This window comes from Entelurus aequoreus, linkage group LG03 (assembly GCF_033978785.1).
Source record: "Entelurus aequoreus isolate RoL-2023_Sb linkage group LG03, RoL_Eaeq_v1.1, whole genome shotgun sequence".
NCBI classification, from domain to species: Eukaryota; Metazoa; Chordata; class Actinopteri; order Syngnathiformes; family Syngnathidae; genus Entelurus; species Entelurus aequoreus.
Genome location: NC_084733.1, coordinates 77706420 through 77732171, shown reverse-complemented (window position 1 = coordinate 77732171; position 25752 = coordinate 77706420). Strand labels below are relative to the sequence as shown.

General features: G+C 35.9%; 1 protein-coding gene across 5 annotated transcripts; it reads right to left on the bottom strand.

The window, feature by feature from the left end:
- Positions 1 to 1050: 1050 nt before the first annotated feature.
- Positions 1051 to 24747, bottom strand: LOC133645802 (G/T mismatch-specific thymine DNA glycosylase-like). Of its 5 annotated transcripts, none has more exons than XM_062040681.1 (10): positions 24487 to 24721; positions 24355 to 24426; positions 18971 to 19350; positions 12302 to 12504; positions 11783 to 11852; positions 7606 to 7741; positions 3856 to 3938; positions 3696 to 3790; positions 3452 to 3626; positions 1051 to 1463 (listed from the first exon to the last, which is right to left on the bottom strand). In XM_062040681.1, exons 2-10 carry the CDS (start codon positions 24408 to 24410, stop codon positions 1357 to 1359), a joined length of 1305 nt encoding a protein of 434 aa, XP_061896665.1. In that variant the 5' UTR covers positions 24411 to 24426; positions 24487 to 24721; the 3' UTR covers positions 1051 to 1356. The 5 variants fall into 5 exon arrangements, with proteins under 5 accessions (XP_061896665.1, XP_061896664.1, XP_061896666.1 ...); XM_062040680.1 differs by having other exon boundaries at positions 24632 to 24707; XM_062040682.1 differs by lacking the exon at positions 24355 to 24426 and having other exon boundaries at positions 24632 to 24747.
- Positions 24748 to 25752: the final 1005 nt, after the last annotated feature.

Below are 25752 nucleotides of genomic sequence, written 5' to 3'. Positions count from 1 at the left end.
GAGCATGCAGCTCTTTAGCACCGCCCTAAAATGTATGAAAATGGAAAAAGGTGGGGTAAAAATGTAAATATATATTTTTAATAGGATTTCTGTAGGACAAACATGACACAAACCTCCCTAATTGTCAGAAAACCCACTCTTTTATTAAAACATACTTCACTGATGAGAGTATTTGGCGAGCGCCGTTTTGTCCTAATTCCTGCGGACCTTGAACTCATAGTTTGTTTACATGTACAACTTTCTCTGACGCTGCCACAGAAAGACGTGTTTTATGCCACTCCTTCTTTGTCTCATTTTGTCCACCGAACTTTTTATGCTGTGCGTAAAGGCACAAAGGGGAGCTTTGTTGATGTTATTGACTTGTTGGAGTGCTAATCAGGCATATTTGGTCACTGCATGACTGCAAGCTAATCAATGCTAACATGCAAGTTAGGCTAACTGTATGTACACATTGCATCATTATGACTCGTTTGTGGGTATATTTGAGCTCATTCAATTTCCTTTACTTATGTCCTGTGTGTATTTAATTTATATTTGCCTGTTTCGGGACACATTATCTGTATGTAAAACTGGCTGCATTTCTGATAGTTGTTTGTGTGCCATGTTGTTCCAGACCACAGCAAACATTAACCAGCTTGCCAAAGATTGTAATAAATCCATTAGGGGAAGACAACCTGACGTTTCCTTTAACTTGGACACACACATCTATACCTTTGGCCATTCTAAGTTTTACTAATGTTTTCCAAAGTTGTAAAAATGTGTAGAATAAATTAATTACATTTCAACATTTCTGCCAACAAAGATTTACGTCAGCCTGCGACACATAGTCATTTTGATAGTAGGCTAATATAGACACTTACATCATGTGTTGCCTTCATTATATAAAACACTTATATAAGGCTTAGAATTTTTGCGGCTCCAGGCAGATTTTATGGCTCTTTTAATATTTTGGGTTGCCGACCCCCTGAGTTAGAGATTAGGTAACAATCTATAATATTTAAAGAAGACATGATGAATGCAATCATTCCCCACCAACGAAAAACATGGATCTCCATAACGAAGAATTTAATAGTTGTGTAAACAGATTAGAAATTGTGGAGTCGAATTACTTGTTTACACAAATGATCATACATAAAATTCCATTATTTCAAAATACAGTACAAAAATAAGTCAAATAAATGATACCAAATGCAATAAATAGGGGGAAATATAACGCCTAGTACAGTACATGCACAGTGTGGGAGAAGAATCCAACAGTCGTGTGCGGTCAAGTCCTCAGTGCACTACACTAAAGTCCCACAGTAAACTGTATTTTCATTCATCTCCAGCTGTGGACGTGACGGATCCATGCCGACTTCAGTTGTAGAAGTTGCCGCTTTGCCTCACGTTCTCATGCCCTCCGCTACAGCTTTCGTACTCGGGGTCCACCTGCTCCTCCTTGATGGCGATCCTCTTTGCGTCTTCTGTAGAACAAACGCAGATTGAAGTCAACGGCCCGGCAATTCAAAAGTACAAATTAAATAACCTGTGGTGTGAAACTAATCAATAAAGGTTATGTAGGGAATGGTGTGGTCCCGATACCAGTACTTTGGTACCGGTACCAAAATGGATTTCGATACTTTTCAAAATAAAGGCGACCACAAAAAAATTAATTATTGGCCTTATTTTAACAGAAAATCTTATGCGACAATAAACTTACACTACCGTTCAAAAGTTTGGGGTCACCCAAACAATTTTGTGGAATAGCCTTCATTTCTAAGAACAAGAATAGACTGTCGAGTTTCAGATGAAAGTTCTCTTTTTCTGGCCATTTTGAGCGTTTAATTGACCCCACAAATGTGATGCTCCAGAAACTCAATCTGCTCAAAGGAAGGTCAGTTTTGTAGCTTCTGTAACGAGCTAAACTGTTTTCAGATGTGTGAACATGATTGCACAAGGGTTTTCTAATCATCAATTAGCCTTCTGAGCCAATGAGCAAACACATTGTACCATTAGAACACTGGAGTGATAGTTGCTGGAAATGGGCCTCTATACACCTATGTAGATATTGCACCAAAAACCAGACATTTGCAGATAGAATAGTCATTTACCACATTAGCAATGTATAGAGTGTATTTCTTTAAAGTTAAGACTAGTTTAAAGTTATCTTCATTGAAAATAAGGACATTTCAATGTGACCCCAAACTTTTGAACGGTAGTGTATGTTTTTTATTGCAATACAACATTTTTTGCATGAAATAAGATAGTAAATGTACTAAATAACTTGTCTTTCAGTAGTAAGTAAGCAAATAAAAGCTCGTAATTTGTCCACTGACATATGCATATTGTGTCATTTCCCATTCTATTATTTTGTCAAAATTATGATAGAATAATAATCTACTTGCTCATTTACTGTTAATATCTGCTTACTTTCTGCTTTAACATGTTCCATCTACACTTCTGTTAAAATGTAATAATCACCTATTCTTCTGTTGTTTGTTTACTTTGCATAAACTACAAATGTTGGTATAAATCCAATACCAAGCAGTTACAGGGTCATACATTGGTCATAATTAAAGTTCTCCTTTGCCCATGCAGGGACATATTTCCTGAGTTTATAAACAATAACAAAAGTGACAAAAGATTTTGTGATGATAAAAAAATATCGATGTAATCATTGCAGTATCGACTACAGGTGACCAAGAATTTGCAGTTGCAAGCCCTAAACCAGGGTTATTTAACCACATCGAGAAGAGGTCCGCAGTTTCAAGAGCCCAAGGACACAGGGGCCGAACATAGAAATGCGGATGTTTCGTCAGAAAGTGCCTCCGCAGGTTGTATTCCTTTGAGAATGTTTACTTACTTGCAAAGTAAACAGATCGGCTTTCACACTGCACCATGACTAGGAAAGGTTGTTTGGAGTGGGTCATATAAGTAAATAATGTGAGTGCATTATCAAGACAGTTCACATTATGGTCACTGACTGACCTGAGTTTCTCATGCTGTCCACAAGATGGTAACAATTTGTCACCTGCCAGACCTCTGGGTATTTAAATTTAATATGAAAACTCGTGCCGTCGTTTGTTTACATTCAGAAGCGCTAGCTTGCTGTTAGCGGTTAGCTATTGTATCCTCCTACGGTGTGTAGTGAAGCATGTTTATCTATTCCTCGTCCTGCAGGGATGATACTTGTAAGAAACTTACTTTATTTGTCGCCATGGAGGCGAGGATTGGTGATTTAGAAGAAGCTAAAACACTGTGAAGGCACGTTAGCCACTAGCTATGTTTGAAAGCACCTCTTACAGAGCGGCGCTTCAGTGTTTATAGTTTCACCTTTATCGTTAGTTTTATGCCAAAATACGTTCCTTCTCCCTCTTCTGTCTCTGCTTGTAAGTGCTCCGTGTGTGTGTGTTGACTCCCATGCGTCTTATTAGTACCGGTGTACCGTACAACCCATGTAGGGCCTGTCTACCTTTAGCCTGGAGCAGGTCAAAGGAGTACTCGGTCTCCAGCACATCGTGGCCGGTGGCCGCACCTCCCTTCATCTGGTCGCGCAGCTCCTTCAGCTTGATGTAGAAGTGCACCTTGTCCTGTGCACGTGGGAACTGGGCACAGCGCGGGCTTGAGGACGGCATCAAGTAGCAAACCTGCGTGAGGAAACACGCCGGGGTCATGGACGATGAGTCATGTTCCTGCACATTCCCTGTCCAACGTACCGTTTCAATGTCTGGGATTTTGTGGGGCTGCAGACCAAACTCGAGATTCTTGGCCTTCACGCCGAAGATTTCTTTGCAGAAGATTTCATAAATGCCTGATAAAATACAATTGGAAACGTTTCGTGACAAACAGGCGACATGTGACCATCTTGTCACGTACCTTTTCCGTTAAAAGCGGCGATCCGTGGCTTGTATCTTTGGAGTTTTTCGAGGAGCTGTCGGCCTCCTTCGCGGATCTCCTTACTGGGATGAAAAAGAAGAGACGCGATCTAGTAGGGCTGTGAATCTTTGGCCACCACACCATTCGTTTCGATTCTTGGGAGTAACGATTCGATTTAAAACTATTCTCGACTCAAAATCAGTACTTCTTAATAGAGTTGTGAATCTTTGGACTCCACATGATCCGATCCGATTCTTGGGAGTACCGTTTCGATTCAAAACGATTCTCGACTCAAAATCAACACTTTTTAATAGAGCAGGGAATCTTTGGGCTCCACACGATTTGATCCGATTCTTTGGGGTAACGATTAGATTCAAAACGATTCTTAACTCAAAAGCAATACTTCTTAATAGGGTTGTGAATATTCGGGCGCCACACGATTCGATTCAAAAACGATTCCCGACTCAAAATCAATACTTCTTAGTGGGGTTGTGAATCTTTGGGCTCTACACTATCCGATTCGATTCTTGGGAGTAACGATTCGATTCAAAATGATTATCGGCTCAAAATCAATACTTCTTAATGGAGTTGTGAATTTTTGGGCGTCACACGATCCGATTCGATTCTTGGGAGTAATGATTCGATTCACACGATTCGATTCTTGGGAGTAACTATTTGATTCAAAACGATTATCGGCTCAAAATCAATACTTTTTAATAGAGCAGGGAATCTTTGGGCTCCACACGATTCGATTAGATTTTTGGGAGTAACGATTCGACTCACATGATTCGATTCTTGGGAGTAACGATTCGATTCAAAACGATTCTCGACTCAAAATCAATACTTTTTAATAGAGCAGGGAATCTTTGGGCTGCACACGATTTGATGCGATTCTTTGGGGTAACGATTAGATTCAAAACGATTCTCGACTCACAATCAATACTTCTTAATAAAGTTGTGAATCTTCCGGCTCCACACTATTCTTTTCTATTCGATTCTTGGGAGTAACGATTCGATTCAAAACGATTCTCGACTCAAAATCAATACTTTTTAATAGAGCAGAGAATCTTTGGGCTCCACACTATTTGATCCGATTCTTTGGGGTAACGATTAGATTCAAAACGATTCTCCACTCAAAATCAATACTTCTTAATGGAGTTGTGAATTTTTGGGCGCCACACGATTCGATTCCTTGGGGTAACGATTTGATTCAAAAACGATTCTCGACTCAAAAGCAACACTTTTTAATAGGGTTGTGAATCTTCGGGCGCCACACGATATGATTAAATTTTTGAGGGTAAGGATTCGATTCAAAACTATTCCCGACTCAAAATCAATACTTCGTAATAGGGTTGTGAATCTTTGGGCTCCACACGATCCGATTCGATTCTTGGGAGAAACGATTCGATTCAAAACGATTATCGACTCAAAATCAATACTTTTTAATAGAGCAGGGAATCTTTGGGCTCCACACGATTTGATCCGATTTTTTGGGGTAACGATTCGATTCAAAACTATTCTCGACTTAAAATCAATACTTCTTAATGGAGTTGTGAATTTTTGGGCGTCACACGATCCGATTCGATTCTTGGGAGTAACAATTTGATTCACACGATTCAATTCGATTCTTGGGAGTAACTATTCGATTCAAAACGATTATCGGCTCAAAATCAATACTTTTTAATAGAGCAGGGAATCTTTGGGCTCCACACGATTCGATTAAATTTTTGGGAGTAACGATTCGACTCACTTGATTCGATTCGATTCTTGGGAGTAACGATTCAATTCAAAACGTTTCTCGATTCAAAATCAATACTTTTTAATAGAGCAGGGAATCTTTGGGCTTCACACGATTTGATGCGATTCTTTGGGGTAACGATTAGATTAAAAATGATTCTCGACTCACAATCAATACTTCTTAATAAAGTTGTGAATCTTCCGGCTCCACACTATTGTATTCGATTCGATTCTTGGGAGTAACGATTCGATTCAAAACAATTCTCGACTCAAAATCAAAACTTTTTAATAGAGCAGAGAAACTTTGGGCTCCACACGATTTGATCCGAACGATTCTCCACTTGAAATCAATACTTCTTAATGGAGTTGTGAATTTTTGGGCGCCACACGATTCGATTCGATTCCTTGGGTAACGATTTGATTCAAAAATGGTTCTCGACTCAAAAGCAATACTTTTTAATTGGGTTGTGAATCTTCGGGCGCCACACATTATGATTCAATTCTTGAGGGTAAGGATTTGATTCAAAACTATTCCTGACTCAAAATCAATACTTCTTAATAGAGTTGTAAATCTTTGGGCTCCACACGATTCGATTCGATTCTTGGGAGTAACGATTCGATTCAAAACGATTCTCGACTCAAAATCAATACTTTTTAATAGAGCAGGGAATCTTTGGGCTCCACACGATTTGATCCGATTCCTTGGGGTAACGATTAGATTCAAAACGATTCTCGACTCAAAATCAATACTTCTTATTGGAGTTGTGAATCTTTTGGCGCCACATGATTAAATTCGATTCTTGGGGTAACGATTCGATTCAAAAACAATTGTCGCCTCAAAAGCAATACTTCTTAATAGAGTTGTAAATCTTTGGGCGCCACTCGATTTGATTCTTGGGGGTAATGATGTGATTCAAAACGATACTCGACTCAAAATCAATACTTCTTAATAGGGTTGTGAATCTTTGGGGACCATTCGATTCGACTCTTGGGGACGAGTTGATTCAAAACGATTCTCCATTCAAAAGCAATACTTCTTAAAAGGGTTGTGAATCTTTGGGCGCCACATGATTCGATTTTTGGGTGTAACAATTCGATTAAAAAAGATTCTCGACTCAAAATCAATACTTCTTAATAGAATTGAGAATCTTTTGGCGCCACACGATTTGATTCTTGGGGGTAAAGATTCGATTCAAAACCATTCTCCACTCAACATCAATATTTCTTAATAGAGTTGTGAATCTTTGGGCGCCACACGATTCGATTCGATTCTTGGGGCTAACGATTTGATTCAAAACAATTCTCGACTCATAGTCAATACTTCTTAATAGGGTTGTGAATCTTTGGGCAGCATTCGATTTGCTTCTTTGGACGAGTCGATTTAAAACGATTCTCCACTCAAAATAAATACTTCTTAATAGAGTTGTGAATCTTTGGGCGCCACACGATTCGATTCGATTCTTGGGGCTAACAATTCAATTCAAAATTATTCTCGACTCAAAATCAGTACTTCTTAATAGAGTTGTAAATCTTTGGGCTCCACACGATCCGATTCGATTCTTGGGAGTAACGATTCGATTCAAAATAATTCTCGACTCAAAATCAATACTTCTTAATAGAGCATGGAATCTTTGGGCTCCACACGATTCGATTCGATTCAAAACAAATCCCGACTCAAAATCAATACTTCTTAATAGAGCAGGGAATCTTTGGTCTCCACACGATTTGATTCGACTCTGCTGCGGGGGAAAAAGGGAACTTTTCTAATGCAGGGCTTGAGCAGTAGTTATTACTATCTACTACACTATTTTATATATACTAAATGCTGGTATCATATGTGTATATATTGTATCTGTTAATGTACTTCTGTTGTAGCTGTAAAAAAAATACAAATAAAAAAGGCCGATACCGATGTATGTATAAAAATGCCAAATATCAGTCCCGATAATCGGACCTCTAATGTAAAGGCATCATCTGTGTTTGCCGTTTTCGTTGGCGGCAGGTGTATATCACCTGGAGAGGTCCTTGCTGCCAGGTGTGGTCCTTTCCACCATGTTGGTGAATCCTATCCCGTATTTCTCCGGCAGGCTCTCGTCATGCATGTAGTTGAGCTGCTGCTCAGTGAAGCCAGACAGAAACAGACATTTCCCTGCGGACAAACACACAAAGGTCTCATTCACTCCAGATAGGAAGGATTTTTTAAGTGTCCACAGCTATTTTACAGGGTGTCATGAGTTGTACCATTAATAACAAATAAAGACCCACTTTTATTCTTTGGCTTTTAACACTACGTGAGTTGTGTGGTCCTCTGTGTTCCTCTGTGTTTTTAAATTTTTGATTTCTATTTATCGTTTTAATTGGTTTTACCCTTTAAAATCATTTTTAATCCTATTTATTTTTATATTGTTTTTATATTGGTTTTATATATTTTTTTATTCAGTCATTGGTGGAGCTAAGGACAATATTTGATTATTGTTTTTAATGTTGTTGTGCAGCACTTTGGAAACATTTCTGTTGTTTAAATGTGCTATACAAATAAAGTGGATTGGATTGGATATAATAAATAGGACTGTCAAAAATAACAAGGTAACTCTTGTGATGCATCACAAAAAAATATTGCATTAATCACTTAAATTATTGTGACTGTAAATGCTCCTTTATCTTAACCGCAAATTTCAATTCAAAATAAATCCCGACTGGACTTTAGATAAAACCGTTGCCAAGTTTTGAGCAAATAATGACGCGCATTCAAGTAAAACATAAAAAAAAATTCCTGTATGACATTTTGACAACAAAATTGCATTTGTGTCCAAATTTTGGACACAAATGCAATTTTGTTGTCAGAATGCGCGTCATTATTGCCAACCCTCCCGGTTTTACCGGGAGACTCCCGGAATTCAGTGCCTCTCCCGCTAACCTCCCGGAAGAAATTTTCTCCCGATAAACTCCCGGAATTCAGCCGGAGCTGGAGGGCACGCCCCCTCCAGCTCAATGCGGACCTGAGTGGGGACAGCGGCGACAGTCTGTTTTCACGTCCGCTTTCCCACGATATAAACAGCGTGCCTGCCCAATCACGTTATAACTGTAGAATGATCAAGGGAGAGTTCTTGGTTTCTTATGTGGGTTTATTGTTAGGCAGTTTCATTGACGTCCTCCCAGCGCGGTAACAACACACAACAACAGCAGCAGTCATGTTTTCGTCTACCGTAAAGCAGTTCGTCTGCCGTAAACAGCAATGTTGTGACACTCTTAAACAGGACAATACTGCCATCTACTGGATAGCCTCAATAAAATAAATATATGTGTATATATATATATATATATATATATATATATATATATGTATATATATAGCTAGAATTCACTGAAAGTCAAGTATTTCATACACATATATATATATATATATATATATATATATATATATATATATATATATATATATATATATATATATATATATATATATATATATAGCGGTAGAAAACGGATGGATGGATATATATATATATGAAATACTCGAGTTGGTGAATTCTAGCTGTAAATATACTCCTCCCCTCTTAACCACGCCCCCAAAAACGCCCCCCGCCCCCAACCACACCCCCGCCCCAGTGTATATATTACATGTAAATGTGTGTGTGTGTATGTATGTATATGTATATATATATGTCCATGTATATATATATGTATATGTGTATATATGTATATGTGTATATATGTATATGTGTCTATATGTGTGTATATATATATATATATATATATATATATATATCTATATATATATATATATATATATATGTAATCATACATATATATTCCTTGCGCACTAATTGACTTAAAGAGCGCACTTGCTGCATGTCATGTTATCGATGGTAAAATGCATGTTTAGACAATATGATTTGCCTGAGTGGCTAGGAGACGGTAGAAAATGGACTAGTAAAGACAAATTAAAAAAAATAATAATAATACAAAAAAAACAAAAACAAAAATTATTTTTTTAACTTGGGACTTCCCGCGGGCCGGATTTTGGACGCTGGGGGGCCGTATCCGGCCCGTGGGCCGTAGTTTGGGGACCCCTGTTTTAGATATTGTATATATTATTATATAATATAATATAATATAATATAATATATCAGTATATATTATATACTGTATATATAATATGTAAATATTACATACGTATATGTTATATTTTATATTGCTACTATGGTACATTTTGAGTCTAATTTATATATTTTGTTTTCGCCCTCTTTTTGTGCCTTTGTCTGCATTATCCTTTCCATCTTTTGTGACTGAGCTACTGTGTGGAACAATTTCACTTGTGGATCATTCAAGTATGTCTAAATCTAATTAATCTGGTTTGATTTATAAATGAAATCCACAGCACGACCTCGATTTTTCAAACGCCTGTATTTGCCAGCTTTCCGGTTGACAAACATTTTGATCGGGCCTGATATGCTTCTGTGTATGGATGCTTCATTCAATCATTTGCAACCATTTTGTGCCTTCTCATACTGAAGCAATTGAAGAAGCTCGCTAGCCAACTGACTTTTCTGAGAAAAAATAAAGCCAAAGCAGACTACCTCTCGTTTGGCGACGTCTCTTCCAAGAGCAAACACACACGCCCTCCCCGACCACTCGCTCCCTCTTCCCCCTCTGTCTGCTCCTTTCTCTCCTCTTGTGAGGTCCTCCTTTTCCGATCTTAATGTACTGTAAGTGGATTTTACTTTTAAAAAAAAAATTGTTATTACTGTAGCAATGTGGTTGTTAAAGTTAAGGATTTCTGTGGTTTCTTATCGCTTGTGAAGGCACCAAGGGGACAGTTCAGGTGACTGTATAGCACTTTATATTGTGTTCAAATTGTACAAACCGTCACTAAAATATGGACTTTTGTCGAGGCTGCAACTCATTATTCATATTCACATTGTTTTAAGAACCAACTAAGTTCATAAATGTTATTTTTAATTGAATTATATATGTTAAAAAGTTAACTACTTTATCAATATTTATAATTGAATTATAATTATTTCAAAATAAATTTGTAATATTTTCTTTATAGATTAAAAAAAAAAAGTTTTATTATATAATCTATTTTTTTAAATACACACATTTTTAACATTAATTATAATTGTTTCAAAAATATTTTTCAATTATCACCTTTTAAAAAAATGTTTTTATAATTTCATCATTTTTTATTATATATGTTCAAAAAATACACACACATTTTTAACATTAAATTATAATTATTTCAAAATGTTTTTTTAACAATTACCTTTTAATTTTTTGTATCACCTCTTCATATTTTAAATGTATTTTTTAATTTTATAATCTATTTAAAAAAACTACAAATGACGGCGTGGCGAAGTTGGTAGAGTGGCTGTGCCAGCAATCGGAGTGTTGCTGGTTACTGGGGTTCAATTCCCAACTTCTACCTTCCTAGTCACGTCCGTTGTGTCCTTGGGCAAGACACTTCACCCTTTGCCTCTGATGGCTGCTGGTTAGCGCCTTGCATGGCAGCTCCCGCCATCAGTGTGTGAATGTGTGTGTGAATGGGTAAATGTGGAAATACTGTCAAAGCCCTTTGAGTACCTTGAAGGTAGAAAAGCGCTATACAAGTATAACCCATTTATCATTTATTTACAAATAAATGTTTTTAAATTATATAATCTATTAAAGAACTACAAACACATATTTAACATTTAATTATAATTATTTAAAAATATTTTTTCAATGATTACCTTTTAAAGATTTTTTTAAATAATTAATTCATTTTTTAAAACATTGTTTTATAATATATTACAAAAAATGCACACACATTTTTAATATTTAATTATAATTATTTTTAAAAAATGTATAACTTCTTCATATTTTTTAAAATATTGTTTATAATATATTACAATAAATACACACACATTTTTAACATTTAATTATAATTATTTCAAAATATTTTTTTTAATAATTACATTTTAACATTTGTTTTTATATATTCCCCATTTTTTTATAATACAATTTATTTTAATAAATACAACATAAATATTACAAAGAACCATGAGACAATTTTCGGGGAAAACTAATTTACTTTCATTTTGCGAAAAAAAAAAAAAGTTGAATAATTCAGCGATTAATCCGTGATAAAAGCACCATGAACGAGAAACATAATGAGGATAGTTACAGTAATTCCATTTCTACGTACAGAAATGGTTCCCGGGGTTGGGGTAGTGGTGTCCTTTGTAGGCCGACAACAGTCCCGGGTTGATTCCAATCTGAGGAGAAACGTAAGACGGTTACCATGGAAACAGACCAAAAAATATATAAATAAATATATAAATAAGTACAGCCCCAGACAGGCTGTGTCTCAACTGGCACATTGACGCACTTACACTTAGCACTTTGAGTGCCTAAGTGCGCTCACACTGCGATGCGGGCACTCAAAATGGGGAGTGTGCGGTGACGGACAAAGCGGAAGGGGAGGGGCTAATTATATTATATTATATTATATATATATTATAAAAAGGAGAGAAGAAGAAAAAGCGGGAAATTTCTGCGATTGGATGGAATGGATTGAAAATGAGCGCGCTGAGAACCTGAAGTGCGCATACTAGTACACTTATTGAAGTGTTCCATTTGAGACACAGCCAAGCTCTTCAGACAGAAAGCCGGCGAGACGCACGCGTGGCTCGTGCGCTTCTTCAAAGGGCTCTTTACAACTCACGATCAAAATGTCAAGATTGCCGGTAATAACGTCGGGCAGCGTTTTGGCCATAACCTCAGCCACTGACATGCCGTTGAAGCGGTTGAGAATCCTTTTGGCCTTCTTCGCCTGCTCCCGCTGGTCATCCTCTTCCTCTTTGACCGTCCCTCTGTCGCTCTGGTTCTTGGGTGGACGGCCGCGCTTCTTCTTCACCGGTGTCACCGCTGCCGGGGGCAAAGGGGTATTATGTGCCGTTAGCATGGGTGTACAACCTTAGCCACTGAGAGCCGCACACTGAACAATCAAAGCGTGCAGCAGCCATTTTGATATTTTTCAGTTTTCCAAGGCTTAAATCTCTAGTTAAACATTAGATCTATCAGTCGACATACTTTTTTTCTTTTTTTTTTATGTTTTATGCCCTTTTTGTTAAAGAAAAAACAGTTTTCTCCCCAAATAATTTATAGGCGGAATATTTGATATGAAGTAATTGGAGCCTTTAATAGGTTAATAATTTACATTAATTTTAATTCTAATGACAGGTTGTATTTTGTTTTTTTTCTTAAATCCCACTTAAATGTGTATCTAAAATAAATAAACCATACATTATTTTTTATTTATTTTTTTACATTCAACGTCATTGATTATTATTATCACATTTTAATGATTTTTTATGTTGTTTTTTTTGTTTGTTTAACGCTCTGTTTGTCATACAAAACCATTTTTTTTATGGCAAACACACAAAATATGCAATTTTTTTCTAAAAAAGTATTTCAAAGTGGAATATTTGATGTGAATTGATTGGAGCCTTCAATAGGTCAATAATTTATAACATTGATTTTGATCCATCATTTTTATTTTTTGAGCAATTTTTTTTATTTGTATTAATCCTTCTAAAATGTTTAATGATCCAAAAGTGTTAAAAAGAAGTCATACATTATTTTGTTACTTAAATCAGTTTAAATCAACTTTGAGATCTCGCTGTCGATTATAAGTTTACTTTATTATTTTTTTATGTTTTGTTTGTTTTTCAAAGCCCTTTTAGTCATGCAAAGGTAAACTAAAAATATTTTATGGCAATCATACAACATTTTTCAAAAACATTTTTTCAAAGAGGATTATTTGGTGTGAAGTAATTGGAGCCTTTGATATATCAATAATCATAAAATTGATTTTAAATCATTATTTTCTTTTTAGAAATGTCAGTATTGTTTTTAAATCCTGCTAAAATTCTCAGGGATCAAAAAGTGTTAAAAAGAAGTCATACATTATTTTGTTACTTTTAACACTTTAAATCAATTTAAATCAACTTTGAGATATCGCTGTGTTTGTCTGATCTTGAATGGGATTGTGCTGAAATTTTTTATTTCCCCTCTGCGATTAATAAAGTATTTCTGATTCTGATTCTGATTCGATAAGTTTACTTTTTTTTGTTTGTTTGTTTTTTAATGCCCTTTTAGTCATGCAAAACTAAAATAAAAATATTTATGGCAATCACACAAAACTTTTTCAAAAACATTTTTTCAAAGAGGATTATTTGGTGTGAAGTAATTGGAGCCTTTGATAGATCAATAATCATAAAATTGATTTTAAAATCATTATTTTTTTTAGCAATGGCAGTATTGTTTTTAAATCCTGCTAAAATTCTCAGGGATCCAAAAGTGTTAAAAAGAAGTCATACATTATTTTGTTACTTTTAACACTTAATATCAGTTTAAATGAAATTTGAGATCTTGCTGTCGATTATAGTTTCCTTTTTTTTTTCTTCTTTTTTTTGGTTTTGTTTGTTTTGTAATGCCCTTTTAGTCATGCAAAACTAAAATAAAAATATTTTATAGCAATCACACAAAACTTTTTCAAAAAATTGTTTTCAAAGAGGATTATTTGGTGTGAAGTAATTGGAGCCTTTGATAGATCAATAATCATAAAATGTGTTTTAAATCATAATATTTTTTTTAGCAATGGCAGTATTTTTTTTAAATTCTGCTAAAATTCTCAGGGATCCAAAAGTGTTAAAAATAAGTCATACATTATTAAACTTTTTTTTTAACTTTCAACGCTTAAATCATTAGATAATTTTCTAGATCTAGCTGTCGATTATAAGTTGTTGTTTTTTTAAAAAAATTTTGTTTGTTTGTTTAATGCCCTTTTTGTCATACAAAACTTAGTTTTTTATGGCAAACACACAAAACATGCAAAATTAAAAATATATATATTTCAAAGTGCAATATTTGAATTGGAACCCTTCAATAAATCCATGGTTCATAATAATGATAATTCTTTTTTTTTTTTTGGACCAATGACAGTTAAAAAAACTAAAAAAAAACTTACTGAAATTGTCAAAGAAGTCATACATTGACATTTTTTTTACTTTTAAACCTTAAATCAGTCAAAATCAACTTTGAGATCTAGCCTTTGATTATAATTGTTTATTATTATTATTATTTTTGTTTAATGAATGCCCTTGTCATAAACAACTTGTTTTGTATGGCAAACATTCATAAACACACACATACACACACACAAACAAATTCTAAATAAAATATTTTAAAGTGGAATATTTGAAGTAATTGTAGTCTTCAATAGGTCAATAATTCATAACATTAATTTTGATTCCTTTTTTGAGCAAAGACAATTTTTTTTAATCCCACTAAAATTTAAGGGGTCCAAGTGTTAAAAATAAGTCATAAATGTATTTTTATTTTTTTTTACTTTCAGGGCTTGAATCTCTTTATCAACTTTGAGATCCAGCCGTCAATGATAAGTTTTTATTAAAAAATGTAACCTTTTTTTTGTTTTTTTAATGCCCTTGATGCATTTTGTCAAAAAGGGCATTATACATACACTTAGGTTTTTTTGGGGGGCAAACACAAACTCTGCAAAAAAAATTTAAAAGAATATTTTAAAGTGGAATATTTGATGTTGAAGCCTTCAATATATCAATAATTCATAACTTTGATTTTGATCCATCATTATTATTTTTTGAGCAATGAGTTGAAAAAAAAAAATCCTACTAAATCCAATGTGTTAAAAAGTCATACATTATTTGTTTTACTTTTAACGCTTAAATCAGTCTGGATCAACTTTGAGATCTAGCCATCGATTATAAAGTTGTATTATTCTATTACATTTTTTTGTCTTTAGTGCCCTTTTCGTCATACAAAACGTTGCTTTTTTTATGGCAAACACAAAATATGCAAAATATTTCAAAGTGGAATATTTGATGCAAAGTAATAAGTCAATAGTTCAGAATATTGATTTTGATTCATTATTATTTATTGATAATGACAGTTTAAAAACAAAAACCCCACTAAAAATTCTCAGAGATCCAAGTGTTAAAAATACTAATTTTATATACTTTTACTTTAAACGCTTAAATCAGTCTAGCTCCATTTTGAGATCTAGCTGTTGATTATAAAGTTCAATTATTTTATTACTTTTTTTGTCTGTTTAATGCTCTTTTCGTCATACAAAACTTCGCTTTTTATGGCAAACACACAAAATATGCAAATGTTTTTCTAAAAAAAAATATTTCAAAGTGGAATATTTGATGTGAAGTAATCGGAGCCTTCACTAAGTCAATAGTTCAGAATATTGATTTTGACTCATTATTTTGATCATGACTATATAAAAACAAAAAAACCACTAAAATTCTCAGGGATCCAAGTGTTAAAAATAATAATTTTATATACTTTTACTTTTAACGCTTTAATCAGTCTAGCTCTATTTTGAGATCTGGCTGTTGATTATAAAGTTCTATTATTTTATTACTTTTTTTTGTCTGTTTGATGCCCTTCACTAAGTCAATAGTTCAGAATATTGATTTTGACTCATTATTTTGATCATGACTATATAAAAACAAAAAACCCACTAAAATTCTCAGGGATCCAAGTGTTAAAAATAATAATTTGATATACTTTTACTTTTAACGCTTGAATCAGTCTAGCTCCATTTTGAGATCTAGCTGTTGATTATAAAGTTGTATTATTTTATTATTATTTTTTGTCTGTTTAATGCCCTTTTTGTCATACAAAACTTCGCTTTTTATGGCAAACACACAAAACATGCAAATTTTTTCTAAAAAAAAAAATTTCATAGTGGAATATTTGATGTGAAGTAATCGGAGCCTTCACTAAGTCAATAGTTCAGAATATTGATTTTGACTCATTATTTTGATCATGACTATATAAAAACAAAAAACCCACTAAAATTCTCAGGGATCCAAGTGTTAAAAATAATAATTTTATATACTTTTACTTTTAACGCTTAAATCAGTCTAGCTCTATTTTGAGATCTGGCTGTTGATTATAAAGTTCTATTATTTTATTACTTTTTTTTGTCTGTTTGATGCCCTTTTCGTCATACAAAACTTCGCTTTTTATGGCAAACACACAAAATATGCAAATGTTTTTCTGAAAAAAAATATTTCAAAGATTTGATGTGAAGTAATCGGAGCCTTCACTAAGTCAATAGTTCAGAATATTGATTTTGACTCATTATTTTGATCATGACTATATAAAAACAAAAAACCCACTAAAATTCTCAGGGATCCAAATGTTAAAAATAATAATTTGATATACTTTTACTTTTAACGCTTAAATCAGTCTAGCTCCATTTTGAGATGTAGCTGTTGATTATAAAGTTGTATTATTTTATTATTTTTTTTTGTCTGTTTAATGCCCTTTTTGTCATACAAAACTTTGCTTTTTATGGCAAACACACAAAACATGCAAATTTTTTCTAAAAAAAAAATTTCATAGTGGAATATTTGATGTGAAGTAATCGGAGCCTTCACTAAGTCAATAGTTCAGAATATTGATTTTGACTCATTATTTTGATCATGACTATATAAAAACAAAAAACCCACTAAAATTCTCAGGGATCCAAATGTTAAAAATAATAATTTGATATACTTTTACTTTTAACGCTTAAATCAGTCTAGCTCCATTTTGAGATGTAGCTGTTGATTATAAAGTTGTATTATTTTATTATTATTTTTTGTCTGTTTAATGCCCTTTTTGTCATACAAAACTTTGCTTTTTATGGCAAACACACAAAACATGCAAATTTTTTCTAAAAAAAAAATTTCATAGTGGAATATTTGATGTGAAGTAATCGGAGCCTTCACTAAGTCAATAGTTCAGAATATTGATTTTGACTCATTATTTTGATCATGACTATATAAAAACAAAAAACCCACTAAAATTCTCAGGGATCCAAGTGTTAAAAATAATAATTTTATATACTTTTACTTTTAACGCTTGAATCAGTCTAACTCTATTTTGAGATCTGGCTGTTGATTATAAAGTTCTATTATATTATTACTTTTTTTTTTGTCTGTTTGATGCCCTTTTTGTCATAAAAAAACTTCGCTTTTTACGGCAAACAAACAAAATATGCAAATGTTTTTCTAAAAAAAATATGTTTCATAGTGGAATATTTGATGTGAAGTAATTGGAGCCTTCATTAAGTCAATAGTTCAGAATATTGATTTTGATTCCTTATTTTGATCATGACTATATAGAAACAAAAAAAACACTCAAATTCTCAGGGATCAAAGTGTTAAAAATAGGTCATACATTATTTTATATCTCCTTTATTTTTAACGCTTAAATCAGTCTAGAGCAGTGGTTCTTAACCTTGTTGGAGGTACCGAACCCCATTAGTTTCATACGCGCATTCACTGAACCCTTCTTTAGTGAAAAATATAATGGGTTTTTTTCAAATTCAAGACAAAGTTATATGTTTTTAGTAACACTTTAATATAGGGAACATATCCTAAGTAACAAAGACTTAATTTAAAGTTTTTTGGACACTAGGGGAACATATTCTAAGTGACAAAGACTTAATTTAGAGTTATTTGGTTAGGGTTACGGTTAGAGGGTTAGGGTTATAATGAGGCCATGCCGAATAAGGCATTTATAAGTACTTAATAATGACTAGTTAAAAGCCAATATGTTAATAAGCAACTAATTAATGGTGAATATGTTCCCCATACTAAAGTGTTACCATGTTTTTTTTTACTGGTGCACAAAATGAACCGTGCATGAACATCACCTTGTTCAAAGAACAAAACCAACACAGTGTCTAAAACTAACAACAAATTACACACCTGCAAATCAGTGTGACTTCTGCTGTTGCCGTATCCGTAATACACCGATAGGGAGAAGTTTTTATTTACACGATGAGTCGGGTGTGTTTTGACCTCCGCCGAACTCCTGAGGCCGACTCACCGAACCCCTAGGGTTTGATCGAACCCAGGTTAAGAACCACTGCTCTAGATCCACTTTGAGATCCAGCCGTTGATTACAAAGTTGTATTATTTTAATTACTTTTTTTGTCTGTTTAATGCCCTTTTTGTCATACAAAACTTTGGTTTTATTCGGCAAACACAAAATATGCAATATTTTTTCCCCAAAAACATTTCCTTGGCCTATTTGATGTGAAGTAATTGGAGCCTTTAATAGGTCAATAATTCATAACATTAAAATAAAAATATGATTAATTATTTTTGAAGCAATGACAGTTTTTAAGAAAAAACAGCCTACATAGCAGCTTTATGTTATTATAGTCAACATTGAGATTTTTTCTTGTTACATTTCACCGCTTTTTAATGTGTTTTTTGTTCAAGTATTTTTAGAACGGACCGCTACACCTCTGTTGTATAAACATACTTCCTGTTTGCTCATTTACCTTGAGGCGGAGCAGCAGGCGGAGGTTGTTGATAAACGTTTGTCTCCTGCTGTTGTATCGTGTCCTGATAGTGAGGCTGATGTTGCTGCCATGTGTGTTGAAACGATTCTTGTTGTTGTTGTTGTTGTTGTTGTTGCACCGTGTGTGGCTGCTGAGGATGCTGCGGGTATGCAGGATGCTGCTGCTCGATGGCACTTTGCTGATAGGCCGATTCCGGGTAGTTGTCTGCGGCGGAGAAGTTGTGGTACACCTGCTCCTGGCAGTGCGGCGTCTCCCTGTGGACGGACAGCTCGGCCATGACGGGCTCGTCTCTCGGGCCTTCGCCGTAGTGGTAGGACATCACATGGTGCACCTCGGGGTGCTGCTGGCTCGACTGGTACCTGACGACGAGAGGAGGAGCAGGTGACGGCTCGGAATGCTACTGATTCTCCACATGCGGCGTTTAAAGGGTGTGCGTGAAGATGGGTACAAAACATACGTGCAGTGGTTTGATTTTTATGTCGTCGCATCGCGACGGTGTCCAAACTTCTTCCACAAATGCTGCGAGTTCATTAGAGAAAAGTTGTCCAGGCTACCAGGAAGTTTGGTCGCCCTTGCTCATAAATCTATTATAAATGCACCTGGTCTGCCAGAGAATAAGACGACACAGCAGGAGAGATCCGTGTTGCTCAATCAGTGACTTTGTCTTCATATTTTAGGTCGGCTGTCGGCAACTCGCGGCTTTAGAGCCGCTCTGCCCTAGTGGCTCCCTAGAGCTTTTTTAAAAATGTATTAAAATGGAAAAAAGATGGGGGGAAAATATATTTTATGTTTTAATATGGTTTCTGTAGAAGGGCAAACATGACAGAAACCTTCTTGATTATTAGAAAGCCCACTGTTTAATATGTTTGTATTTATGCTTCACTTCTGCGAGTGTTTGTCGAGCACCGTTTTGTCCTACTAATTTTGGCGGTTCGTGAACACACCTTAGTTGTATGGACTGTGACGCGACGGTTTGTTTACATGTACAACTTTCTCCGACGCTGCCACAGAAAGACGTGTTTTATGCCACTCCTTTGTCTCATTTTGTCCACCAAACTTTTTATTCTGTGCGTGAATGCACAAAGGTGAGCTTTGTTGATGTTATTGACTTGTGTGGAGTGCTAGTCAGGCATATTTGGTCAGTGCATGACTGCAATGCTGCTTAGGCGAGCTGTATGTACGTATTGCATCATTAAGCCTCATTTATTTGAGCTCATTTAATTTCCTTTACTTATGTCCTCTGTGTATTTAATTTATTTTCACGTGAAAATGTGTTAAAGTAATATAATGTATGAATGAATATAAATAGAGATGTCCGATATATCTGCCGATAAATGCTTTAAAATGTAATATCGGAAATTATCAGTATCGGTTTCAACCTCCCGATTTTCCCGGGAGACTCCCGAATTTCAGTGCCCCTCCCGAAATTCTCCCGGGGCAACCATTCTCCTGATTTCCACCCGGACAACATTATTGGGGGCGTGCCTTAAAGGCACTGCGTTGCGTCCTCTACAACCTGTTGTAACGTCCGCTTTTCCTCCATTCAAACAGCGTGCCGGCCCAGTCACATAATATATGCGGATTTTACACACACATAAGTGAATGCAAAGCCTACTTGATCAACAGCCATACAGGTCACACAGAGGGTGACCGTATAAACAACTGTAACACTGTTACAAATATGCGCCACACTGTGAATCCACACCAAACACGAATGACAAACACATTTCGGGAGAACATCCGCACCGTAACACAACATAAACACAACAGAACAAATACCCAGAACCCCTTGCAGCACTAACTCTTCCGGGACGCTACAATATACACTCCCCCCGCTACCACCACATCCCCCCCCTCCCCCCCGAATTCGGAGGTCTCAAGGTTGGCAAGTATGCTCTAGTATACTCTGGACTGAAGCTGTGTGCCTTCGTTGTTTTAGTAGCTGTTGTTTTGGGGCATGTTAAAAAAAATAATACACTTTGTGACTTCAATAATAAATATGGCAGTGCCATGTTGGCACTTTTTTCCATAACTGGAGTTGAAGTTGTTCTCTTATTTTGGAAAAACCTTGTTTTTGATTGATTGAAACTTTTATTAGTACATTGCACAGTACAGTACATATTTCGTACAATTCACCACTAAATTGTAACACCCAAATAAGTTTTTCAACTTGTTTAAGTCGGGGTCCACGTTAATCAATTCATGGTAAAGTTACATTGTTTAATGCATCCAGCGGGGCATCACAACAAAATTAGGCATAATAATGTGTTAATTCCACGACTGTATATATCGGTATCGGTTGATATCGGAATCGGTAATTAAGAGTTGGACAATATCGGAATATCGGCAAAAAAGCCATTATCGGACATCTCTAAATATAAATAGTGTAATATATTTAGGAGGCTTCTAACCTTTTAATGGCTGTTCAGTAGAAGAGACACTGACATCAGCGTGGATCTACGGGAGCTTTATTTTTCAACTTACATGTAAGCAAATGTGCCACAGCGTCAATTCCTTCAACAATCGCTATTTCTTCAGAATCAAAATATATATTCATATATTACATATAGCCTATCATTTGCGCACTATTGACAAGTGATGCACCAAAAATTTGGTCGTCTTCAATAGACTTTGTTCACAGAAACCAGATGTTGTGGTGAAATATCCACTTTCGTTGGCGACTGAGTCTTTTCGGTGGGACGTAGCTCGCCCAAAGCTGACGAAAAAGTCGCACTGCGTTTAGACTGCAGTCAAATTTGAAAAGATCTGATTCCAATCGGATTCGGACTACCTCCTAATGTGGCCTGAATCTGATGCAAAAATATCAGATTTGAAGCACTTTGGAGCTTATAAAAATTCTGCCTGTGTCACTTGAGGGCAAAAATTTTTTTTATCAGATTTGGTGTGCAGTGTGCCATCGGGAAGTAGTCTGAACCTGATTCGAATCCGATCTTTTCAAATGTGACTTCAGTACAAACGGAAATTGAACTTTTTTACGTCAGCTTTGGGCGAGCTAGGTCATTGTCCTGCGCGGGGGAAAACGTGTCCCCCCCAGCGGAACTAGATCCTCCATCACAACATCCGGTTTTGGTGAGATACGAATTTTTTTCGACGGCAGAATTTTCTACTGACCAGCCAAAAAAAGATTAGAATCCTCCCAAATATATATATATATATATATACACACTACCGTTCAAAAGTTTGGGGTCACCCAAACAATTTTGTGGAATAGCCTTCATTTCTAAGAACAAGAATAGACTGTCGAGTTTCAGATGAAAGTTCTCTTTTTCTGGCCATTTTGAGCGTTTAATTGACCCCACAAATGTGATGCTCCAGAAACTCAATCTGCTCAAAGGAAGGTCAGTTTTGTAGTTTCTGTAACAAGCTAAACTGTTTTCAGATGTGTGAACATGATTGCACAAGGGTTTTCTAATCATCAATTAGCCTTCTGAGCCAATGAGCAAACACATTGTACCATTAGAACACTGGAGTGATAGTTGCTGGAAATGGGCCTCTATACACCTATGTAGATATTGCACCAAAAACCAGACATTTGCAGCTAGAATAGTCATTTACCACATTAGCAATGTATAGAGTGTATTTCTTTAAAGTTAAGACTAGTTTAAAGTTATCTTCATTGAAAAGTACAGTGCTTTTCCTTCAAAAATAAGGACATTTCAATGTGACCCCAAACTTTTGTGGGGCAAGGTTAAGGTGGGCGAGGTGGGGGGGCGGGGTTTTGTGGTAGCGGGGGGTGTATATTATAGCGTCCCGGAAGAGTTAGTGCTGCAAGGGGTTCTGGGTATTTGTTCTGTTGTGTTTATGTTGTGTTACGGTGCGGATGTTCTCCCGAAATGTGTTTGTCATTCTTGTTTGGTGTGGGTTCAAGGTGTGGCACATATTTGTAACAGTGTTAAAGTTGTTTATACGTCACCCTCAGTGTGACCTGTATGGCTGTTGATCAAGTATGCCTTGCATTCACCTGTGTGTGTGTAAAAGCCGCATATATTATGTGACTGGGCCGGCACGGTGTTCGTATGGAGGAAAAGTGGACTTGACGACAGGTTGTAGAGGACGCTAAAGGCAGTGCCTTTAAGGCACGCCCCCGGTACTGTTGTCCGGGTGGGAATCGTGAGAAATTCGGGAGAATGGTTGCCCCGGGAGATTTTCGAGAGGGGTACTGAAATTCGGGAGTCTCCCGGGAAAATCGGGAGGGTTGGCAAGTGTGCCCTATGGATTAGGAATGGGATGGCACTTCAAGTTCATATGTGAGTCAAGGCAGGTGGCCAAATACTTTTGGCAATATATTGCATATATATTCATCCATGACATGTTAGCTACTTCTCTTTGTTTATAATTTTCTATTTCCTGCTGGATCTACTCTCTATTTTATGCTGCTGCTGTCACATATACTGTATATACTGTAATATTGTACATGGTCATTAGTATATATTGTATATATGTTATATACATAATATAATATATCTGTACATATATTATTCTGTACACATATTGTGTATATATTCGTATATATGTTAGATTTTTTATTGCTATATTAGTCTATTTATACCTGCATTGTCCTTTCCATCCTTACACTTTCCATCATTGTAACTGAGCTACTGTGTTGAACAATTTCCCTTGTGGATCATTAAAGTTTGTCTAAGTCTAAGTCTAAGTCTAATCCATACATTATATTACTGTAATTTATTTTCACGTAAAAAAACCACTAATTTTTAAGGTGTGGCAACTTTTATTTTATTTTGTGGTAATAGTAGCGACTTCCTTGTTCATTTATGGAATCCTGTCAACTTCCTTTGTTTTCACTTTATCGAACTGGACATGCAAGCGATGTTGAGGCAACATTGGGGCCGGTGTGCATTTATACTGGAGTCTGATTAATACCAAATTTTTATAGTAAACTGAACAGCCAGCTATCAGATTTCTAAAAAATCCAATCTGGGCCACTTTGGCCTGCAGTGTGGCAAAAGTTTGGGCACCCATGGGTTACAAAGATGTGCTGCGGGGCGGGTTTCGGACACCCCTGTTGTGTTTGGTCTGTGCATAAATCCAGGGACAGTACAAGTTTTCTGTTCAAAAATTTAAACTTTGATGAGATGAGAATAAACCTGCAAAAAAAAAGTTGCACTGAAATAATGCACACAACAATGGTGATGTTTTTGCAGCCACAACTCAAACATGCGTTTCAAGCCTGCAGAAAGTGAAAGTGCGAGAAGAAGTGCAAGAAGATAAATAGTAAGATGTTTAACATGCATGAACATAATCCTTGTCGTGAGGAATAAAAAGAGCGAAAATGTAAAATTAAGGAAGATGACATTCCACGACTTCCTGCAGCAACAACTCACCACTGCTGAAAATAATCCGTGGGTACCGTCAGTGGTGTAAACTCTTTGTCCTCCATATTAACTGATGGCTTACTTAGGAAAAACATCAAGATTCATTTGGTCTTCACGGTAATTGTTTTAGCAGTTACCTACATCAGCGGCTCTGCGACGCGGCTAACGCCAGAAAAACATCAGCGGACAATGTGGCTCGCTGGCTGTCAACGTTGAGGACTAACCGACGACTTTAACCCGAGAATACACCTGGAAGGATCAAACGTGCCGAGAGAATTTGACATACCTGTCATACATTTTTACGGCTTCCAATTTTGCGATGGGGGGCAGGGAAACGCGTCCAAAACAAAGACCATTTAAACTTTGCGGGCTCTGTGCGTACCGCCACCTAGTGGTTGGGAGGTGACTTGCCGGGGCCGGGAACGCCAGACAAAACAAAGACCATTGTTTTTAATGTTCTATTTGTATTTGCTTTTATTCTCTTTCCTTGACATTTTTGTTAAAGACAATAATTGCTCAACCTGGTGGATGTTGAAAAGTGTTATGATGAAAGTGTCTTAAATTTTGTGTACATTCTTTTTTTTTTTTTTTTTTTTTTTTAAAATTAAATCAACATAGAAAAAACACAAGATACACTTTCAACTAGTGCATCAACCCAAAAAATCTTCCTCCCCCATTCACACTCATCCACACCCACTCACACAAAAGGGGTTGTTTCTTTCTGCTACCAATATTCTGGTTCCCACAACATGGACAACACGTCTGCAAGGGACATAGTCCCTGAAGCACACATGATTGTATGTGCTGCTGGTCCACTAACATTTTCATTAATTACTATTTTTTATGTAATTATTTTTATATTGTTTTACTTTCTTTTTTATCCAAGAAAATGTTTATTTATTTATCTTTTTTTTTCTTCTTTTTTTTAAAAAGACCTTATCTTTACCAGACCAGGTTGTCAATGAAATTAATAATAATAATAATAATACCTGGGATTTATATAGCGCTTTTCTAAGTACCCAAAGTCGCTTTACATGTAGAACCCATCATTCATTCACACCTGGTGGTGGTAAGCTACTTTCAAAGCCACAGGTGCCCTGGGGTAGACTGACAGAAGCATGGCTGCAATTTGCGCCAACGGCCCCTCTGACCACCACCTATCATTCATCATTCAATTCACCGGTGTGAGTGGCACCGGGGGCAAGGGTGAAGTGTCCCGCCCAAGGACACAACGGCAGCGATTTGTTTTTGGGATGGTAAGAGGCGAACCTGCAACCCTCAGGTTTCTGGCACGGTTGCTCTACCCACTACGCCATGCCAAATTAGATTTGTTTGAAGGGTTTTTAAAACCAGGTCCAGTCCAGATAATGTCCAAGTCGGGCTCAGCAACACACACCTTCATTCATG